At 45.8% G+C, this 18,261-nt stretch overlaps 1 protein-coding gene across 2 annotated transcripts in view; it reads left to right on the plus strand.

The window, feature by feature from the left end:
- The first annotated feature begins 3,235 nt into the window (after positions 1-3,235).
- Positions 3,236-18,261, plus strand: part of LOC310662896 (chloride channel protein ClC-Kb-like) — a 35,441-nt gene continuing 20,415 nt past the window's right edge. The window contains exons 1-6 of one of the 2 annotated variants that reach the window (XM_083410214.1): positions 3,236-3,489; positions 5,672-5,800; positions 7,765-7,893; positions 12,317-12,456; positions 14,553-14,630; positions 17,044-17,122. In XM_083410214.1, the coding sequence (XP_083266340.1) occupies positions 3,312-3,489; positions 5,672-5,800; positions 7,765-7,893; positions 12,317-12,456; positions 14,553-14,630; positions 17,044-17,122 (733 nt within the window). In that variant the 5' untranslated portion in view covers positions 3,236-3,311. The remainder of the gene's footprint in view (positions 3,490-5,671; positions 5,801-7,764; positions 7,894-12,316; positions 12,457-14,552; positions 14,631-17,043; positions 17,123-18,261) is intronic. The other variant, XM_083410215.1, reaches the window with a different exon arrangement.

Here is an 18,261-nt window from a genome sequence, read left to right on the forward strand (position 1 = left end):
TCTCTCCGTCGCTTCCGGTTTCCGCTTGGAACGCTCGCGTGGAACGTTCATACAGCAATGGAACGTCCCGGGGAGGTCGCGCGCCTGGGAAATATTCGCACTTTCGGATAGAATGATACGCAGGGCGCGCGACTCACGGGGGCGAAATCCAACCCCAAACTAAGAAAATTTTTTTTGCCCTTTTTGGAAAGATCCTTCGCTGCGCTCGAGGAACAAAAGGAGTTCATGTAAAAAGAAGAGTGGCCTTGCCTTATTTTATGGCGCATTTCCCACCATATATATATATATATATATATATATGACGCATTTCCTACCATATATATATATATATATATATGTGTGTGTATATATATATATATATATATACACACACACACACATATATGTGTGTGTATATATATATATATATATGTATGTATATTTATCAGGAGTGCCTGGCGTGCTCTGGTCCAGGGGGTCACGAAGAGTCGGACAACACTAAACGACTAAACAACAACAAATACATTTATATATAAATATATATAAATTAAATTATATTTATTTATTTATATATAATTTATATATACTTATATATAATTTATATTTATTTATATACTGTATAATTTATATATATTTATATATAAATATATATAAATTATAAATATATATATATATATATGTTGTTGTTTAGTCGTGTCCACCTACATTTTACATTTAAGGGCCATGTGAGCTAGAGTTTCCACCAGGTGGGCATCGCCAGATCCTATCTCCTTCTGCCAAACCCGCAAACCTACCCCAAAGGAGGTTAGAAGGATTAGAATTGAACCTAGCCAGTGAAAAGGCCTTCTTTCTTGTGGGTTAAACAAAAATTGTAAATTGTTGTCGTTTAGGCGTGTCCGCCTCTTTGCGACCCCCTGGACCAGATCACGCCAGGCCCTCCTGTCTTCCACTGCCTCCCGCAGTTTGGTCAAACTCATGCTGGTCGCTTCGAGAACACTGTCCCACCATCTCGTCCTCCGTCGTCCCCTTCTTCTTGCGCCCTCCATCTTTCCCTCCAGGACCAGAATTCAAAAGCATCCATTCTTCGGCGATCAGCCTTCTTTATGGTCCTGCTCTCACTTCCATACATCACTACTGGGAAAACCAGAGCTTTAACTATACGGACCTTTGTTATATAAACAACATGTCTGAAACCCCACAGAAAAAGTCCTGAAACCATTTTGTCCCTCCCAAATTGACCTCAAATATTTCTCTGCAAGGTCAAAGAAAAATGGGAAAGCCTCCCCATCTGTGATGTATGTATGATGTTTCTGGGGGGGGGGGGTGGTCTTGGACTCCAGGGCGGGCAATTTAAAATGTCTATATAAGGGCGGACGCACCTGGGTTCTGGGTCCTCCTCCTTTCCTGCATGTGAGGGGAGCCCCCTGTTGCAACAGCTCAATAAAGTTCAGGCTTACTAGCTGCTTTGCTTCTCAATATTCTCTGGTTGGCCTCTGTTCTTTTCTCCGACCGATGGAGAACCTGCAAAGGACTTTATAAGGGCTCTTGTGTCCCCCATAAGGGAATAAGGGCAGACTTTTGTTTATTACTGGTGCCCAAAGGGATTATCTTGCTGGGTGGAAAAGTCATCTCACCATAGACAGGTCCAGACTAGTGTGTGCTGTGAGATTTTTCCATGGAAAATTCGGGTGTCTCCCCCACCCAACTCAATACGCTCTGTTCCTCATCTCACAGTGGAAGGAATGCCCTATCTTCAGTCTGTTCACGCCCCAGTTTTGGGGACTTTCCACCAGGAGAGAACAAGCAACTCGCGAGTCCGGTTGGGAACCGCTGCTCTAACCACTACACCACACTGTCCCACTGCTTTTTCTCTCTCACACACAGAAGAAGAGCCTTAGAGCTGGATCACGTCAAGGGCCCGCCTAGCTCAGCATCCTGTCCATGCAAGGGCCAGCCATATGCCCCAATGGGAAACCAGCAAGCAGGATTCGAACCCGTGCCCGCTCCCTTCCTGTGGTTTCCAACAACTGAGATTCAGAAGCATTGCAGCCTGCCAACTGTGGAGGACAGAGAACAGCCGCCATGCCTTCCTCCTGCGTAAATTGCCTTCTCTTCCCTGACGCAAGAAGGGGCGTAGTTTCAGGACCCTCTGGCAACCATCGATAGCCCTCTCCTCCTCCATGGATTTGCCTGGTCCTCTTTGAAAGCCGTCCGAGTTGGTGGCTGTCGCCTCCTGTGGCAGGGAGTTCCGCAGTTTAACTATGTGCTGCATGAAGAAGGATGTGGTGGGATTGCAGAGACATTTTTAAAAATTGGGAAATGATATATAATGAGTTGAAGAAAATGTTCAGATTAACATTTGTAAAAAAAAAACAACCTGAAGCATTTTTGTTATGGATTGTAGGAAAAGACCTGCCAAGGAAAATGAAGAATATATTTATGTATGCGACAACAGTCTTAATAGCACAAGGATGGAAGAATGAAGAGAAATTGATGGACTATGCAGGAACTGGGAAAATTGACGCACAAAGGACAACTGTGACTTCAAAGAAGAACGGGAACCTTTTACAAAGTACCTAAAGAAACAACAAAATGAATTGGGACTCCTTGGCAGCTTTTGAATAAACAGACACAAATTTGTTTGTTAATATAATCGATGGATAACGTAGAGATTTTTACAGTTTTATAACAGGCAGAGAACAATATGTGTTAAAAAATCAGAAAGAGGAACTGAGGGAAGTCATGTGGGGGTGGGAGGGGGAAAATACAATTGTTGGAAATTATGGGGAAATAGCCAATAATTTTTAAAAAAGGACTGCCGTTTTATCTGTCCTGAATTTGCGGGATTTCCACAAGTTACGGGGGAGCAGTGGCGTAGCGTGGGTTGTCAGCACCCGGGGCAAGGCAAGTAATTTGCGCCCCCTAACCCGTGGATTTGCGCCCCCTAACCCTATCCCCCAGATGTTGCGCCCGGTGCGGCCGGCCCCCCCCCCCCCGCACCCCCCACGCTACGCCACTGCAGGGGAGCCTCTCAATTTTGTCTGTCCACTCCGGAAATATTTTTTTATAAACTTCTTAGCATTTCTCTAAGCTAAAAAACCGGTCCCAAACCTTGCTACTTTCCTTCGTCGCTCCATCCCTTTGATCCATGCTGGCTGCCCCCCTTCCTCTCTGTTTCCACCTGTCCGTCTCTGGTCACCTGTCCTCCCCATCCGACCAGCCGTACAGGTGGGTCGTTGTCCAACTCGCCCCACCCAGCGCTGGCCCAGCCCCTCTTCCTCCTGGCTGGTGCTTTATAACCAGGAGGGCAGGGAGACAGCCCCACTGGCACCATGGGGCTCTGGAACTGCAGAAAGAGGGGGCCTAAAGACAAGGACCCCGAACTGGGACCCCGAGGGCAGACCCCCACGGGGGAAGCTGAGAAGGAGCCCTTGGAGGAGTTCTTTGAGGTCTGGAAGGAACCGGAGCCTGCAAAGCGATGTTCCCAGAGGATTCGGGGGGCTTTGAAACGTAAGAGGAGCCACGGGCAAGGTTTGCGGGGTTGGGGGGCGTGGAAATGACCAGCCGGGGGGGGGGACTTTGGGGGTGGAAGGGAAGCTGAGCCATGCCTTGGGAGTTTCAACCTGTCACTCTCCAGACTTGGGTTTCCAGCTGTTTTTGGACTACCATTCCCATAATCCCTGACCACTGGTCCTGCTGGCTAGGGGTGATGGGAATTGTAGTCCAAAAACAGCTGGGGAGCCAAGACGATTTGGACTACAACAGGCTGGCTGAGGCTGATGTGAAAAGGATATAGGGGTCTTGTTGTTTAGTCGTGTCCGCCTCTTCGTGACCCCCTGGACCAGAGCACGCCAGGCCCTCCTGTCTTCCACTGCCTCCCGCAGTTTGGGCAAACTCATGCTGGTAGCTTTGAGAACACCGTCCAACCATCTCGTCCTCCGTCGTCCCCTTCTCCTTGTGCCCTCCATCTTTCCCAACATCAGGGTCTTTTCCAGGGAGTCTTCTCTTCTAAGGAGGTGGCCAAAGTCTTGGAGCCTCAGCTTCAGGATCTGTCCTTCCAGTGAGCACTCAGGGCTGATTTCCTTCAGAATGGAGAGGTTGGATCTTCTTGCAGTCCATGGGACTCTCCAGAGTCTCCTCCAGCACCATCATTCAAAAGCATCCATTCTTTGGCAATCAGCCTTCTTTATGGTCCAGCTCTCACTTCCATACATCACTACTGGGAAAACCATAGCTTTAACTATACGGACCTTTGTTGGCAAAGGTCTCATCAAACCTAAATCAACACCAGTATTACACTGTCCATTTTTAAGTTTGGAATAGAGTAGTTGCTTTGGAAGACGACAATCAGGCATCTGCACAACATGACCAGTCCAATGAAGTTGATGTTGAGGACGAGATGGTGGGACAGTGTTCTCGAAGCTTCCAGCATGAGTTTGACCCAACTGCGGGAGGCAGTGGAAGACAGGAGGGCCTGGCGTGCTCTGGTCCAGGGGGTCACGAAGAGGCGGACTAAACAACAACAAGGATGGCTACCTGCCAGGGATTCTTCAGCTGTGATTCCTGCATTACAGGGGGTCAGAATAGATGGCCTTTGGGGGTCCCTTCCACCTCTGCAATTCTACCATTCCCATCTGCAACTCCCAGCTTTGCCAGCTGAGGTTGTGCAAAAGCATCTGGGGAGTGCCATGTGGGGGGGGGGGAAGGTTGGTGCGGTGAGTTAAATCCTCGGCAAGGCTTTGTCCAGCGTGGAAGGGAAAGGGGGGGTCCACATTGGGGGTGTCGGGCTTGAGGAGGAACCCCAGGAACTCTTGTTGGTTGGAGGATGGATGGTGGGTAACAGATTGAGGTTGACAAGACAGAAGTACTGTTTTGGGGGGACAGGCGGTGGGTGGGTGTGGGGGACTCCCTGGTCCTGAATGGGGTAACTGTGCCCCTGAAGGACCAGGTGCGCAGCCGGGGAGTCATTGTGGACTCACAGCTGTCCATGGAGGCGCAGGTCAGTTCTGTGTCCAGGGCAGCTGTCTATCAGCTCCACCTGGTACACAGGATGAGACCCTTCCTGCCCGCAGACTGTCTTGCAAGAGTGACACATGCTCTAGTTATCTCCCACTTGGACTACTGCAATGCGCTCTACGTGGGGCTACCTTTGAAGGTGACCCGGAAACTGCAATTAATCCAGAATGCGGCAGCTAGACTAGTGACTGGGAGCGGCCGCCGGGACCACATAACACTGGTCCTGAGAGATCTGCATTGGCTCCCAGTACGTTTCCAAGCACAATTCAAAGTGTTGGTGCAGACCTTGAAAGCCCTAAACGGCCTCAAAGGCCCAGTAGACCTGAAGGAGTGTCTCCACCCCCATCGTTCTGCCTGGACACTGAGGTCCAGCCCCAAGGGCCTTCTGGCGGTTCCCTCATTGCGAGAAGTGAGGTTACAGGGAACCAGACACAGGGCCTTCTTGGTGGTGGCGCCTGCCCTGTGGAAAGCCCTCCCAGCAGATGTCAAGGAAATAAGCAGCTATCCTATCTTTAAAAGACATCTGAAGGCAGCCCTATTTAGGGAAGTTTTTAATATTTAACGCTGTACTGTTTTTAACACTTGATTGGGAGCCGCCCAGAGTGGCTGGGGAAACTCAGCCGGATGAGCGGGGTATAAAAAATAAATTGCTGTTGTTGTTGTTGTCTCCTTCCAGCTCTCGGGCTCTGCATCCGCTCTCAGATCCTCAAGTTCGGCGAAGACTGGCTCTTTCTCTTCCTCCTCGGTATCTGCATGGCAATGGTCAGCTTTGGCCTGGACGTCACCGTCTCGAAATTCCAGAAAGGTGAGCTTCTCCGCCTTCTGCCCTCCCCGCTGCTTCATCCCTCCTGCCGTCGGATCCTCCGCTGGATGAAAAACCCTGCTAAGTCCTTGTCTCTTACGTTTTCCAGTTGATTTCGCCCTCTCAGTGTATTCTGTCAATTTTCCTTGCCATTCTTCTTTCGTTGGTATCTTCTTGTCTTTCCATTTTGGGCTGGTAATATCCTAGCCGGGATGCTGGTGGCGCTGTGGTTTAAACCACAGAGCCTCTTGGGTTTGCCCATCAGAAGGTCGGCGGTTCGAATCCCCGCAATGATGGGGTGAGCTCCCGTTGCTCGGTCCCTGCTCCTGCCAACCTAGCAGTTCGAAAGCACACCAGTGCAAGTAGATAAATAGGTACCGCTCCGGTGGGAAGGTAAACGGCGTTTCCGTGCGCTGCTCTGGTTCGCCAGAAGCGGCTTAGTCCTGCTGGCCACATGACCCGGAAGCTGTATGCCGGCTCCCTCGGCTAATAAAGCGAGATGAGCGCCGCAACCCCAGAGTCGGTCACGACTGGACCTAATGGTCAGGGGTCCCTTTACCTTTAATATCCTAGCCGCTGTTGTAGTGCACATAAATACAGTCATACCTCGGGTTACAGACGCTTCAGGTTGTGTTTTTTTGGGTTACGGACCTGCCGAAACCCAGAAGTACCGGAACGGTTAACTTCTGGGAATTATAAGGGTAAAACTACCTAAACAGTACAGAAATCTATTCATATATGTGACTACAGCGGCAAGAATGTTACTTGCCACAAAATGGAAAGAAGCAAAAATCCCAGAAAAGGAAGAATGGACACAAAAATTTATGGAATATGCAGAAATGGCGAAACTTACCGGAAGAGTAAGAAATCAAGACAACAGACTTTTTATAAAAGAGTGGAAATGGTTTATAAAATATTTACAGATAAATTGCAAACAGATAAAAACATCGGCGGGATTATTGTAACAACCTTCAGTTTCATAAGAGTATAGATTTAAAGCAGATGAATAAATGAGCAAAATTAAATAAATTTGCATATGCACAAAATATCAAAAAACAAATTTTAGGAAGCGCTGTGATAGGAATTTTATGGTATTAGATATATGGTAATGTTCATAACTGCACATACATAGATCAACACAGGAAGACCAACCTGGAACCATTTTGATTCTTAAACTGACCAAATCCTTTTCTCTGCAAGGTTAAACTGTCTCTTTCCTCACAAGATATGTTTGTTTGAATAAGGTGTGACCTGGCCCAGGAAATAAGTATTTTAACACTACAAAAGAATGGCCAGGCACCCCAGGCAAATCCAATCAAGTAACTTGCCAGACAGGAGATAAACTGTGACAAGGACAAAAACAACATTTAAATTTCTGATGTAGGTGGGATGTACCTGAGGGGTGGTCTTAGGTTACACCCCTTCTGTGATGTATGCATAATGTTTCTGGGGGTGGTCCTGATCTAGAGAGTGGGAGTTTCAAAAGTCTTTATAAGCCCTTGCACAGCAATTTTGGGGGTCCTCTTCCTCTCCTGCGTGTGAGGGGAGCACCCTGTTGCAACAGATCAATAAAGATCAGGCTTACTAGCCACTTTGCTTCTCAATATTCTCTGGTTGGCCTCTGTTATCTTCTCCTATCAATAGGGAACCTATGTAAGGAGTCTATATGGGCTCTTGGATACCCAATAAGGGAAAAGGGCAGATTTTTATTTACAACAGCGCAGAAGGAGGGAGAAGGAAGTCAAACTTTGAAATGTTAAATTGACTGTGAAACTAATGAAATGTATAAATAAAATCTTTTAAGTAAATAAAAAGACAATAGGGGGCCAGGCCCAAGGGTTCTGATTTGGTATAAGGCAGATTCCTGTGTTCCTAAGTAGGGCTGCTGGGAACTGTAGTTCAATGCAGCTGCCGGGCGCCTAAATGAGATGTTGAACCACTGATGTTTGGCTCCTGCCTCCACGCAGCTCACCTGTGGGTTTACGACGGGCTGTCGGACTCTGGTTACCTGCAGTTCTTCTCCTGGACTTCCTACCACGTGGTTCTGATGATGGTCTCTGCCGCCGCGGCCAAGTACATCTCTCCCCAAGCGGCTGGTAAGTAGGGCTTGCCTTGGTTGGTGGAGGTGTGATAGGAATTTTATGGTCTTAGATATATAGTAATGTTACGGCACGTACATAGATCAGCACAGGAAGACCGACCTGAAGCCATTTGGATTCCAAAACTGAGCAAATGTTTTCTCTGCAAGGTCAAAGTGGAATATCCTCCCCATTGTCTTTTCCTTCACAAATCCTGTCTGAAGGGTATGTTTGTGTATGAATAGGGTGAGCCTGTGACCTGGCTCAGGAACTAAGTATTTGTCATTACAAAAGACTGGCCAGGCTCCCCAGGGTATCCAGTCAAGTGAGCATTAACAGGTAACCTGCCAGACAGGAGGTAAACACAGACAGGAGACAAACAATGCGCTCAGATTTCTGTTGTAGACCACCCCTTTCTGTGATGTAGGTATGATGTTTCTGGGGTGGTCTTGATCTACAGGGTGGCAATTTCAAAAATCTTTATAAGGCCTTGAGCGCCATTGTTCTGGGTTTTCCTCCCTCCTGCGTGTGGGGAGTGAGGACCCTGTTGCAACAGATCAATAAAGATCAGGCTTACAAGCTGCTTTGCTTCTCAATATTCTCTGGTTGGCCTCTGTTATTTTCTCCTACCAATAGGGAACCTATGTAAGGACTCTATATGGGCTCTTGGATAAGGGATTAGGGAAAAGTGCAATTTTTGTTTACAACAGAGGGAGCTAAAGAGACAGATTTGTGGCACAGTTACTTATCATGGAATTGTAGTGTTGGTGCTGACCTTTAAAGCCTTAAACAGCCTCGGCCCAGTATACCTTGTTAACGGAGAAATCTGAGGGCTCCATTGGCAAAAAACAATGACACCAGCCAGGAATACCAGAGCAAAACAGCAGCCAGTAGGCTTGATTGAAGACTGTCGCGACAGGACTCCCACCTGCCACCAGGTGGAACAAGATGGAAGCTCCGAACAAAAGAGCCCCCAAATTTTTATTAGCTGCTAATCTGTTGCGTTTGCAAAGTAAAGGAAGGATTGAACTCTGATTAATAAGAATACACACAGAGACTTGAACCAGCAAGACTCTGGGAAGGGTGCGTATAATCGTGTCTCTCTGTGCCTGTCCGTGTGCAGCCCCTGGCCCAGGTCGTTTTATTCACAAAAGAGATTTTACAGAGTGTTCAAAAGAACCAATCAGATTACCTCTGAGCATTTCCACAAACCCACGTGGGGACAAAGTTAGATCAAAAGAAATTCTTTTAACTGCAAAGACTACTACTCTGAGCATGCATACATAATCTGTGTTATGGTAAAATCTGGGTGCGAGGCTGCTCTGCCACCCAGCTCGTCGGACTAAGTCCGCGGGCCCCTGCGGAGGAAAATGAGTTCAGCTGGAGACAGGAGCAAACTGCAGAAGATCCAAGTTTATTGCGCAACAGGTTCAAGGCGAGATTGAACAGCGAGAAAGGGGTGACATGAACTTTTGAAACTTCCCTCCATGTCCCAGAATACAGTGCAAAATACATCCCAGTTACATCATGAATACATTAAGAAGAGGTTGGGTTACACAGATTACATTATGAATATATTAAGAAGAGGTTACACGGGATTAACATATGGAGGAGGGAGGGGGGAATATGCAGAGCTGGAGATATGCGCAGATAAGCACATTCTGAGTCCTGGTGATGAGAAGACAATGGTCCATGTATGCATAGTCTGCCACCTGGCATTGCCCGGAGGAAGGGCTTGGCAGAGTGATTTGACAGGATTAGGGTCTTGACACCTTGCTTGAGGGATTATGGAGGAGAGGGAAGGTGTCATGGAGTCCTAGAGAAATTGAGCAAATTGGCACGTTGATTTTCTATGAATTTTATAGATTTTAGTCCCTTTGACATTGACAATTGGAAATAAATGGATATATTGTAGCGAAGAAGGAGGTGAAGAAGACATGCCCCCCCCCCTTCTGTATCATCTGAGAGTAAATAAAAGAGGACTAGAGAAACTCCAGAGATCACAAACAGGAGTAAACAAGAGAGGCATCCTTATCACCTTCCTGTGAAACTATTTCCAGGCCCTAAGATTAACATCCTAAAATTAATATACATCAAATAAACTTGCCCACTATCCTTATGGCCCAGGATGCCTGCCTGGCGAAGCAACTGCTGTATACGTGACTTCTCAAGAAAGAGAAAAGGGCAGTAGAGGAAATGGCCAGAGATGCAGAAGTGTAGATTGATCAAGAGTCATATCAAAATAGTTTAAACCCAATCAACGCAATGCTTTCATTGCTGACACAGATGGCTTACTCTATATTTGTTATAATTCGTCATAGCAATCCCACCTGATCACTACATCTCTGGATATTTCCACTCCTACATAATCCCCATGTTAAGGGACGCGGGTGGCGCTGTGGGTTAAACCACAGAGCCTAGGACTTGCTGATCAGAAGGTCAGCGGTTCGAATCCCTGCAATGACGGGGTGAGCTCCCGTTGCTCGGTCCCTGCTCCTGCCAACCTAGTAGTTCGAAAGCACGTCAAAAGTGCAAGTAGATGTTACCGGAAAAATCCGAGGGCTCCCTTGGACAAAACAAAGACACCAACCAGGATAACTTGGAGCAAAACAGTAGCCTGTAGGCTTGGCCTTTATTGAACTGTTGCAACAGGGTGTTCCCCTCACTTGCAGGAGAGAGGAAAGACACAGAAAATGGTGTGCAAGACCTTATAAAAACTTTTGAAATTCCCCTCCTCTAGGTCAAGCCCACCCCCAGAAACATCATGCATACATTACAGAAAGGAGGGGTTGAGGGAGGAGTTGTGGTGGTAACCTGAGTGTCCTGTCACCTGGCTGGTTCCCTTCTCCCCCTCCCCATGAGTCATTTCCTGAAGACAAAAGGTAGTCGCAGTTTCCTGCCCCCTGAGGGAAGATCTGATCATTGTCCTTTGTTCCAGTCCATGCTGAATCCACTCCCATATGCAAGTTCTTTGTGATCTTGATTGTCTTCTGTCTGGGATCATCAGGGTTGGCATAGCAACTGGGCAGGGCTCCTGTGGATGTGCTGGGCTAGCCTGTATCAAACCTTCCCCATTTCGTAGTCCTTCCTTCATGGAGTAAAATAAAAGTGGAATAGTGCAAATACGATGTATGGTTGATTTTCTATGAATTTATAACAGAAGTGTAGCGTATGTAGTGTGTGAGTGTGTGTGAAGTTTGTACAAACTGAATGATGGGGGAGGGTTCCTGCTACATAGATAAATAGGTACCCCTCTGGCGGGAAGGTAAACGGCGTTTCCGTGTGCTGCTCTGGTTCGCCAGAAGCGGCTCAGTCCTGCTGGCCACATGACCCGGAAGCTGTACGCCGGCTCCCTCGGCCAGTAAAGCGAGATGAGCGCCGCAACCCCAGAGTCGTCCGCGACTGGACCTAATGGTCAGGGGTCCCTTTACCTTTACCTAATCCCCATGTTATACCTCCCCCCCCCCAACTACATCACTCATACATCACAGTTACATAATGAAAGGGGAGGTCTGGTGGCCGTAAACTGAGCATCCTGGACCCTGCCCCATGGTTCCCCTTGCCCTCCACCAAACAAAAGAGATATCTACATTTCCCTGTTTCCCAGCCAAGTGAATCCCACCCTTTTGTCTTCACCTGGGTTTATTTCTGGAATGGCTACCTGTCTGGCACTCAGGTATCAGGATGCCAGGGATTATCCCTCAGGCAGAGGGGCTGCTGAGGAGCTGAGATCACAGGTCTATAGGAATTTCTGACGTTTTCCCAGTGAGCCAGTACAGAGATCCATTGATCAGTGAATTCTTACATTTGGTATTGTGCAGCAAAGGCCCTTTGAATAGGTAGGAAGAAACTGTGATGAAGTGTTTTGTGGGGACAAGTCACAAAAGTCACAAAAGCGATTGTGCTGGTTTTGGTAGTGGGCTGCATGTGCCTGATATCTGCTGGAGGGGCAAACACCCCCCCCCCAACCTATACATAAATTCCTGCAACAACCTGAAGGAGTGTCTCCACCCCCATCGTTCAGCCCGGACATGGAGGTCCAGCTCCGAGGGCCTTCTGGCGGTTCCCTCCCTGCGAGAAGTGAGGTTGCAGGGAACCAGGCAGAGGGCCTTCTCGGTGGTGGCGCCAGCCCTGTGGAACGCCCTCCCACAAGATGTCAATAAACAACTATCTAACTTTTAGAAGACATCTGAAGGCAGCTCTGTTTAGGGAAGCTTTTACTATCTAATGAATTATTGTATTTTAATGTTTTGTTGGAAGCCGCCCAGAGTGCAAACCCAGCCAGATGAGCGGGGTATAAATAATAAATTATTATCATCATATTATTATTGATCATATTCTTGCGTTGCAGGGGGTTGGACAAGATGACCCTCGGGTCCCTTCCAGTTCTATGATTTCGTGGTTCTGATTGATTGGCGTTTTCTGGACTCTTTCCCCACAGGCTCTGGGATCCCCGAGCTGAAGGTGGCTCTCCGTGGGGTTGTGCTGCCTGAATTCTTCACCTTTCGGACGCTGGTGGCCAAGCTGGTGGGGGTGCTTTGCACCTTAGCGGCTGGGAGCACCATCTTCCTTGGGAAAGTGGTGAGTTCGAATGGCGCGGCTGCCTCCGGTTCATGGGGAGGGAATTGTGTGCATGGCAGAGGAGGAAGTCTTTATATACCGTATTTTTTGCTCTATAAGACTCACTTTTTCCCTCCTAAAAAGTAAGGGGAAATGTGTGTGTGTCTTATGGAGCGAATGCAGGCTGCGCAGCTATCCCAGAAGCCAGACCAGCAAGAGGGATTGCTGCTTTCACTGCGCAGAGATCCCTCTTGCTGTTCTGGCTTCTGAGATCCAGAATATTTTTTTTCTTGTTTTCCTCCTCCAAAAACTAGGTGCGTCTTGTGGTCTGCTGCGTCTTATACAGTGAAAAATACGGGGTGTATATATATATATGTATGTATATATTATTAATTTTCAAATACAAAACAAAATTATACACTCCATACATCTTATTTGCATCTTAGTTCTCTTTTTTCGACTTCCCTCAACTTGTCTGTAAATCCTTCATATTTTAACTTTAAACACATTTCTATTTTGTTGTTTATCTTATTACTGCAAAACTTCATCCCCTTTTAATGCATATTTCCCATCACAATGCTTCAAACGTAATCTGATTATCACTTAATTTTTGCAAATATTCAATAATTTCCCCCCAATCTTCTGTGAATCTTTTATCTTGTTGGTTTCGGATCCTTCCTGTCATTCTGTCCAATTCTGCGTAATCAATCATTTTTGTTCTCCATTCTTCTAGCAAAGGTAGCTCCTCTTGTTTCCATTTCTGGGCCATCAATATTCTTGCTGCTGTCACTGCGTACAAAAATAACTTATTTTCTTTCTGATTTATCTCATTACCTGTAATGCCTAATAAAAATGCTTCTGGTTTCTTAACAAATGTATATTTCAACATTTTCTTCAATTCATTATAAATCATTTCCCAAAAGCTTTTTACTTTCTTACATTCCAGCAGAGGAGGAAGTCTTGGGGCGGGTGTCGGATATGTCTGGTGCTGTGTGCTATTTTCCACCCAGTGCCGCACATATACAAGAGCCTTTAAAAATCAGGCCTCATGAGTACTAGAGCCTAACCCTTTAAACAAACAAACAAACAAACATTTGGTCTAATTTTTTAATGCCACATATGGATTGACGCCTGTATACAGTGGCACCTTGGTTCTCAAACTTAATCCGTTCCAAAACCAAAGCGTTCCAAAACCAAGGCGCGCTTTCCCATAGAAAGCAATGCAAAACGGATCAATCCGTTCCAGACTTTTAAAAACAGCCCCCAAAATACCCATTTAACAAGAATTTTACTATCTAAGGAGACCATTGATCCATAAAATGAAATCAATAAACAATGCACACAATCAGTCAGTCGGTAGCTGAACTGGGTTCCACACAGTCACAAAAACCAAACAAAAAAGAGCCAGAAAAACAAAAAACGCAAAATAAATAGCAAAAACAGGCAGACCTCAGCGTAAGACTCAAAACGGAAGTGTGGCACTCAAAACGGAGCACGTTCGGCTTCTGAAAAAGGTTCGCAAACCGGTGTTTGGGTTCCAAGTTGTTTGAGTACCAAGGCGTCTTGAGGACCAAGGGACCCCTGTACTTGGGGAGTGATTACAATCCAGAGAATTGTGTTCCCAATTTACTTTTCATTTGCACTCTCATCTATAAGACAAGAATTGAAAACCCCAGAAGGGAGAGAGCGGGCCGTCGCTGCGGATTCCACCGCCTGTACGCATCCAAGAATTATTTCATCAATTTTAAGATACAGCGGTACCTCAGGTTACAGACGCTTCAGGTTACAGATGCTTCAGGTTACAGACTCCGCTAACCCAGAAATAGTGCTTCAGGTTAAGAACTTTGCTTCAGGATGAGAACAGAAATCGTGCGGCGGCAGCGGGAGACCCCATTAGCTAAAGTGGTGCTTCAGGTTAAGAATAGACCTCCGTAACGAATTAAGTACTTAACCCAAGGTACCACCGTACATCGGTGTTGCGTCTTGCTTTCCTGGGGCCTGAGGTCACGAGAGAGATAATTTGAGCATTAAAACGTGACGCAGTTGCTGCGACGCTGGTGCCATGAGTCTTTCTGCCCCCGGTTGCTCCCATAACCTTGACCTTCCTCTTCTCACAGGGCCCATTTGTCCACATGGCCTCCATTCTGGCTTCAATGCTGGGCAAAGTCATGGTCAGATTTGCAGGTTCTGCTGAGGTAAGTGCCGCTGAACCACCCCACCCCGAACCGACAAAAGGGGAAGGTGTTCCTGTGCTGATAATGCACACATGGAACCACACAAGCATAGCATTGTACGGTTGGAAGGGACTCGGAGGGTCATCTAGTCCAACCCCCAAAAATCCAGGAATCTCAGCTAAAGCCTCTGAGAAAGATGGCCACCAAGTCTCTGCTTTATTTTTATTTTTTATTCAAAATTAAAACAAAACATATTATCCAGGAACATGTTGTTTAGTCGTTTAGTCATGTCCGCCTCTTCGTGACCCTCTGAACCAGAGTGTATGTGTGTGGGTGGGTGTGTGTATATATATATATATATATATATATATATATATATATACAGTGGTGCCCCGCAAGACGAATGCCTCGCAAGACGGAAAACCCGCTAGATGAAAGGGTTTTCCGTTTTGGAGGTGCTTCGCAAAACGAATTTCCTGTGGCTTGCTTCGCAAGACGAAAATGTCTTGCGAGTTCCTGCGATTTTTTTTCCGCTCCCCACCCCCTTTTTCTAAGGCACTAAGGTGCTAATAGCCTTTTAGCAGCTAATCCGCTAATCCCTTAAGCCTTTAATAGCTGCTAAACCCCTAATAGCGCTAATCCGCTAATTTGCTAATCTGCTAATAGGGTTGCTTTGCAAGACGAAATAACCGCTAGACAAAGAGACTCGCGGAACGGATTCTTTTCGTCTTGCGAGGCACCACTGTATGTTGTTGTTGTTTAGTTTAGTCATTTAAGGGCCATGTGAGCTGGAGTTTCCACCAGGTGGGCATCGCCAGATCCTATCTCCTTCTGCCAAACCCGCAAACCTACCCCAAAGGAGGTTAGAAGGATTAGAATTGAACTTAGCCAGCGAAAAGGCCTTCTTTCTTGCGGGTTAAACAAAAATTGTAAATTGTTGTCGTTTAGTTGTGTCCGCCTCTTCGTGACCCCCTGGACCAGAGCACGCCAGACACTCCTGTCTTCCACTGCCTCCAGCAGTTTGGTCAAACTCATGCTGGTAGCTTCGAGAACACTGTCCCACCATCTCGTCCTCTGTCCTCCCCTTCTCCTTGTGCCCTCCATCTTTCCCAACATCAGGGTCTTTTCCAGGGAGTCTTCTCTTCTCAGGAGGTGTCCAAAGTCTTGGAGCCTCAGCTTCAGGATCTGTCCTTCCAGTGAGCCCTCAGGGCTGATTTCCTTCAGAATGGAGAGGTTGGATCTTCTTGCAGTCCATGGGACTCTCAAGAGTCTCCTCCAGGACCAGAATTCAAAAGCATCCATTCTCCGGCGATCAGCCTTCTTTATGGCCCAGCTCTCACTTCCATACATCACTACTGGGAAAACCAGAGCTTGAACTATACGGACCTTTGTTGGCAAGGTGATGTCTCTGCTTTTTAAGATGCTGTCTAGGTTTGTCATTGCTTTTCTCCCAAGAAGCAGGCGTCTTTTAATTTCGTGACTGATCCAGAAACATATCACCCTTAATCCCCCCCCCCATTTTCCCTCCTTGCTTTAGTTAAATAAGTTGCTTAAATTGTTGTAAAGAAAATGATTATTTTTCTCCTTCCCATAAAGTACTGTACAGCATAAACGTTGTCCAAATAGAAACAGTTAACTTCACAATAATTTCACCATTATCTGTCTATGTATTTCCAAATAGTATAACCAAATACTAAGTAAATTTTTGTATATAACTGTAAAAACTACTCTGAAAATTTACTATTCCTAAAATGAAACCTTCATCTGGTTGTAGATATTAAGATTATACCAGCAATAATTTTATAAGTAAGTGCTTTAAAGTGATTTAAATTTGTTGTTAGCTGCCCTGAGCCCAGTTTTTGAACTGGGAAGGGCGGGGTATAAATAAAAATCTATTATTATTATTACAGTGGTGCCCCGCAAGACGAATGCCTCACAAGACGGAAAACCCGCAAGACGAAAGGGTTTTCCGTTTTGGAGGTGCTTCGCAGGACGAATTTCTCTATGGGCTTGCTTCGCAAGACGAAAATGTCTTGCGATTCCTGGGGGTTTTTTCCGCTCCCCACCCCCTTTTTCTAAGGCACTAAGCTGCTAATAGCCTTTTAGCAGCTAATCCGCTAATCCCTTAAGCCTTTAATAGCCGCTAATAGCCGCTAAACCGCTAATAGTGCTAATCCGCTAATCCGCTAATGGGCTTGCTTCGCAAGATGAAAAAACCGCTAGATGAAGAGACTCACGGAACGGATTCTTTTCATCTTGCGAGGCACCACTGTATTATTATTATTATTATTATTATTATTATTATTATTATTACCACGAGTCTTTCTGTAGGAAAAAAGAGAGATTTAAATCAGGTCTTACTAACTAGTGATTTAAATCGTGATCTAAATCGTGGTTTGCAAGGCACCTCACACCCTCCGTTGCTTCTCTGCAGAACCCGGGGCGCAAATATGAGCTGCTAGTGGCTGGGACGGCTGCAGGAGTGGCTTGCTGTTTCGTGGCTCCCGTGGGAGGTAACTAAGCGCACTACTCAATAAACACCCAAGACGTAACCGGCTGTACTTTTGAATAAAGAAGGTATACTATTCACTGTATCAAATTGTAGATTTCAACGGAAGTCTCATAAAGTTCAACGAAAAAAGCAGAAGACTCAGTGGATCCGTTCGTTCTCTAATCAGTTCATGCATAAGGTCCATACCTGTATAAGTGTCTATTATCATAGAATCATAGAGTTGGAAGAGACCACAAGGGCCATCGAGTCCAACCCCCTGCCAAGCAGGAAACACCATCAGAGCACTCCTGACATATGGTTGTCAAGCCTCTGCTTAAAGACCTCCAAAGAAGGAGACTCCACCACACTCCTTGGCAGCAAATTCCACTGTCGGACAGCTCTTATTGTCAGGAAGTTCTTCCTAATGTTTAGGTGGAATCTTCTTTCTTGTAGTTTGGATCCATTGCTCCGTGTCCGCTTCTCTGGAGCAGCAGAGAACAACCTTTCTCCCTCCTCTATGTGACATCCTTTTATATTCCTAGACTCCATCAGTAGAATAGGCTCCAGGTAATGCAAATAAATACAATATCGTAATCTCACACATTTTCACAGCAAAATTAATATAAAAAGCCATAAAGAACTGTACATACCATATGTAATATTACAGGATAGTGGATCTTATTTTTTTTTTTAAAAAAATAATATTTATTAAATGTTTAATAATTACAAAAAGAAAAGGGTAAAAAAGAAAAGAAAAAACAATAAAAAAATTAACAAACGATACATCAAAAATAGAAAGAAAAAACAATACAGCAAAAAACAAGGAAAAAAACCTAAAACATTTAAAAACACATCCAAATTTCATTTCTTTATCTTTCATATGCTTGTTTCCTCGACTTCCTCACGCCTCCCTTTTTTGTATTCTAGTTCAAATAGGATAGTGGATCTTATGGCATAGTAGTGGTTACACTAAGAAGCGACTGTTACAATGCCAGATTATATGGACGAGCACAATAAATAGACTTCTGCTGAAATCTACAGTTTGATGCAATGAATAGTATACCTTATTTATTCAAAAGTACAGCCAGTTACGTCTTGTATATTAATGGACTGGTTGCCTGGCAACATGGGCAAATGGCCTGAGATACCGATGAGGTCCAT

This window comes from Podarcis tiliguerta, assembly GCF_965153285.1.
Source record: "Podarcis tiliguerta genome assembly, chromosome: 13".
Classification (NCBI taxonomy): Eukaryota; Metazoa; Chordata; class Lepidosauria; order Squamata; family Lacertidae; genus Podarcis; species Podarcis tiliguerta.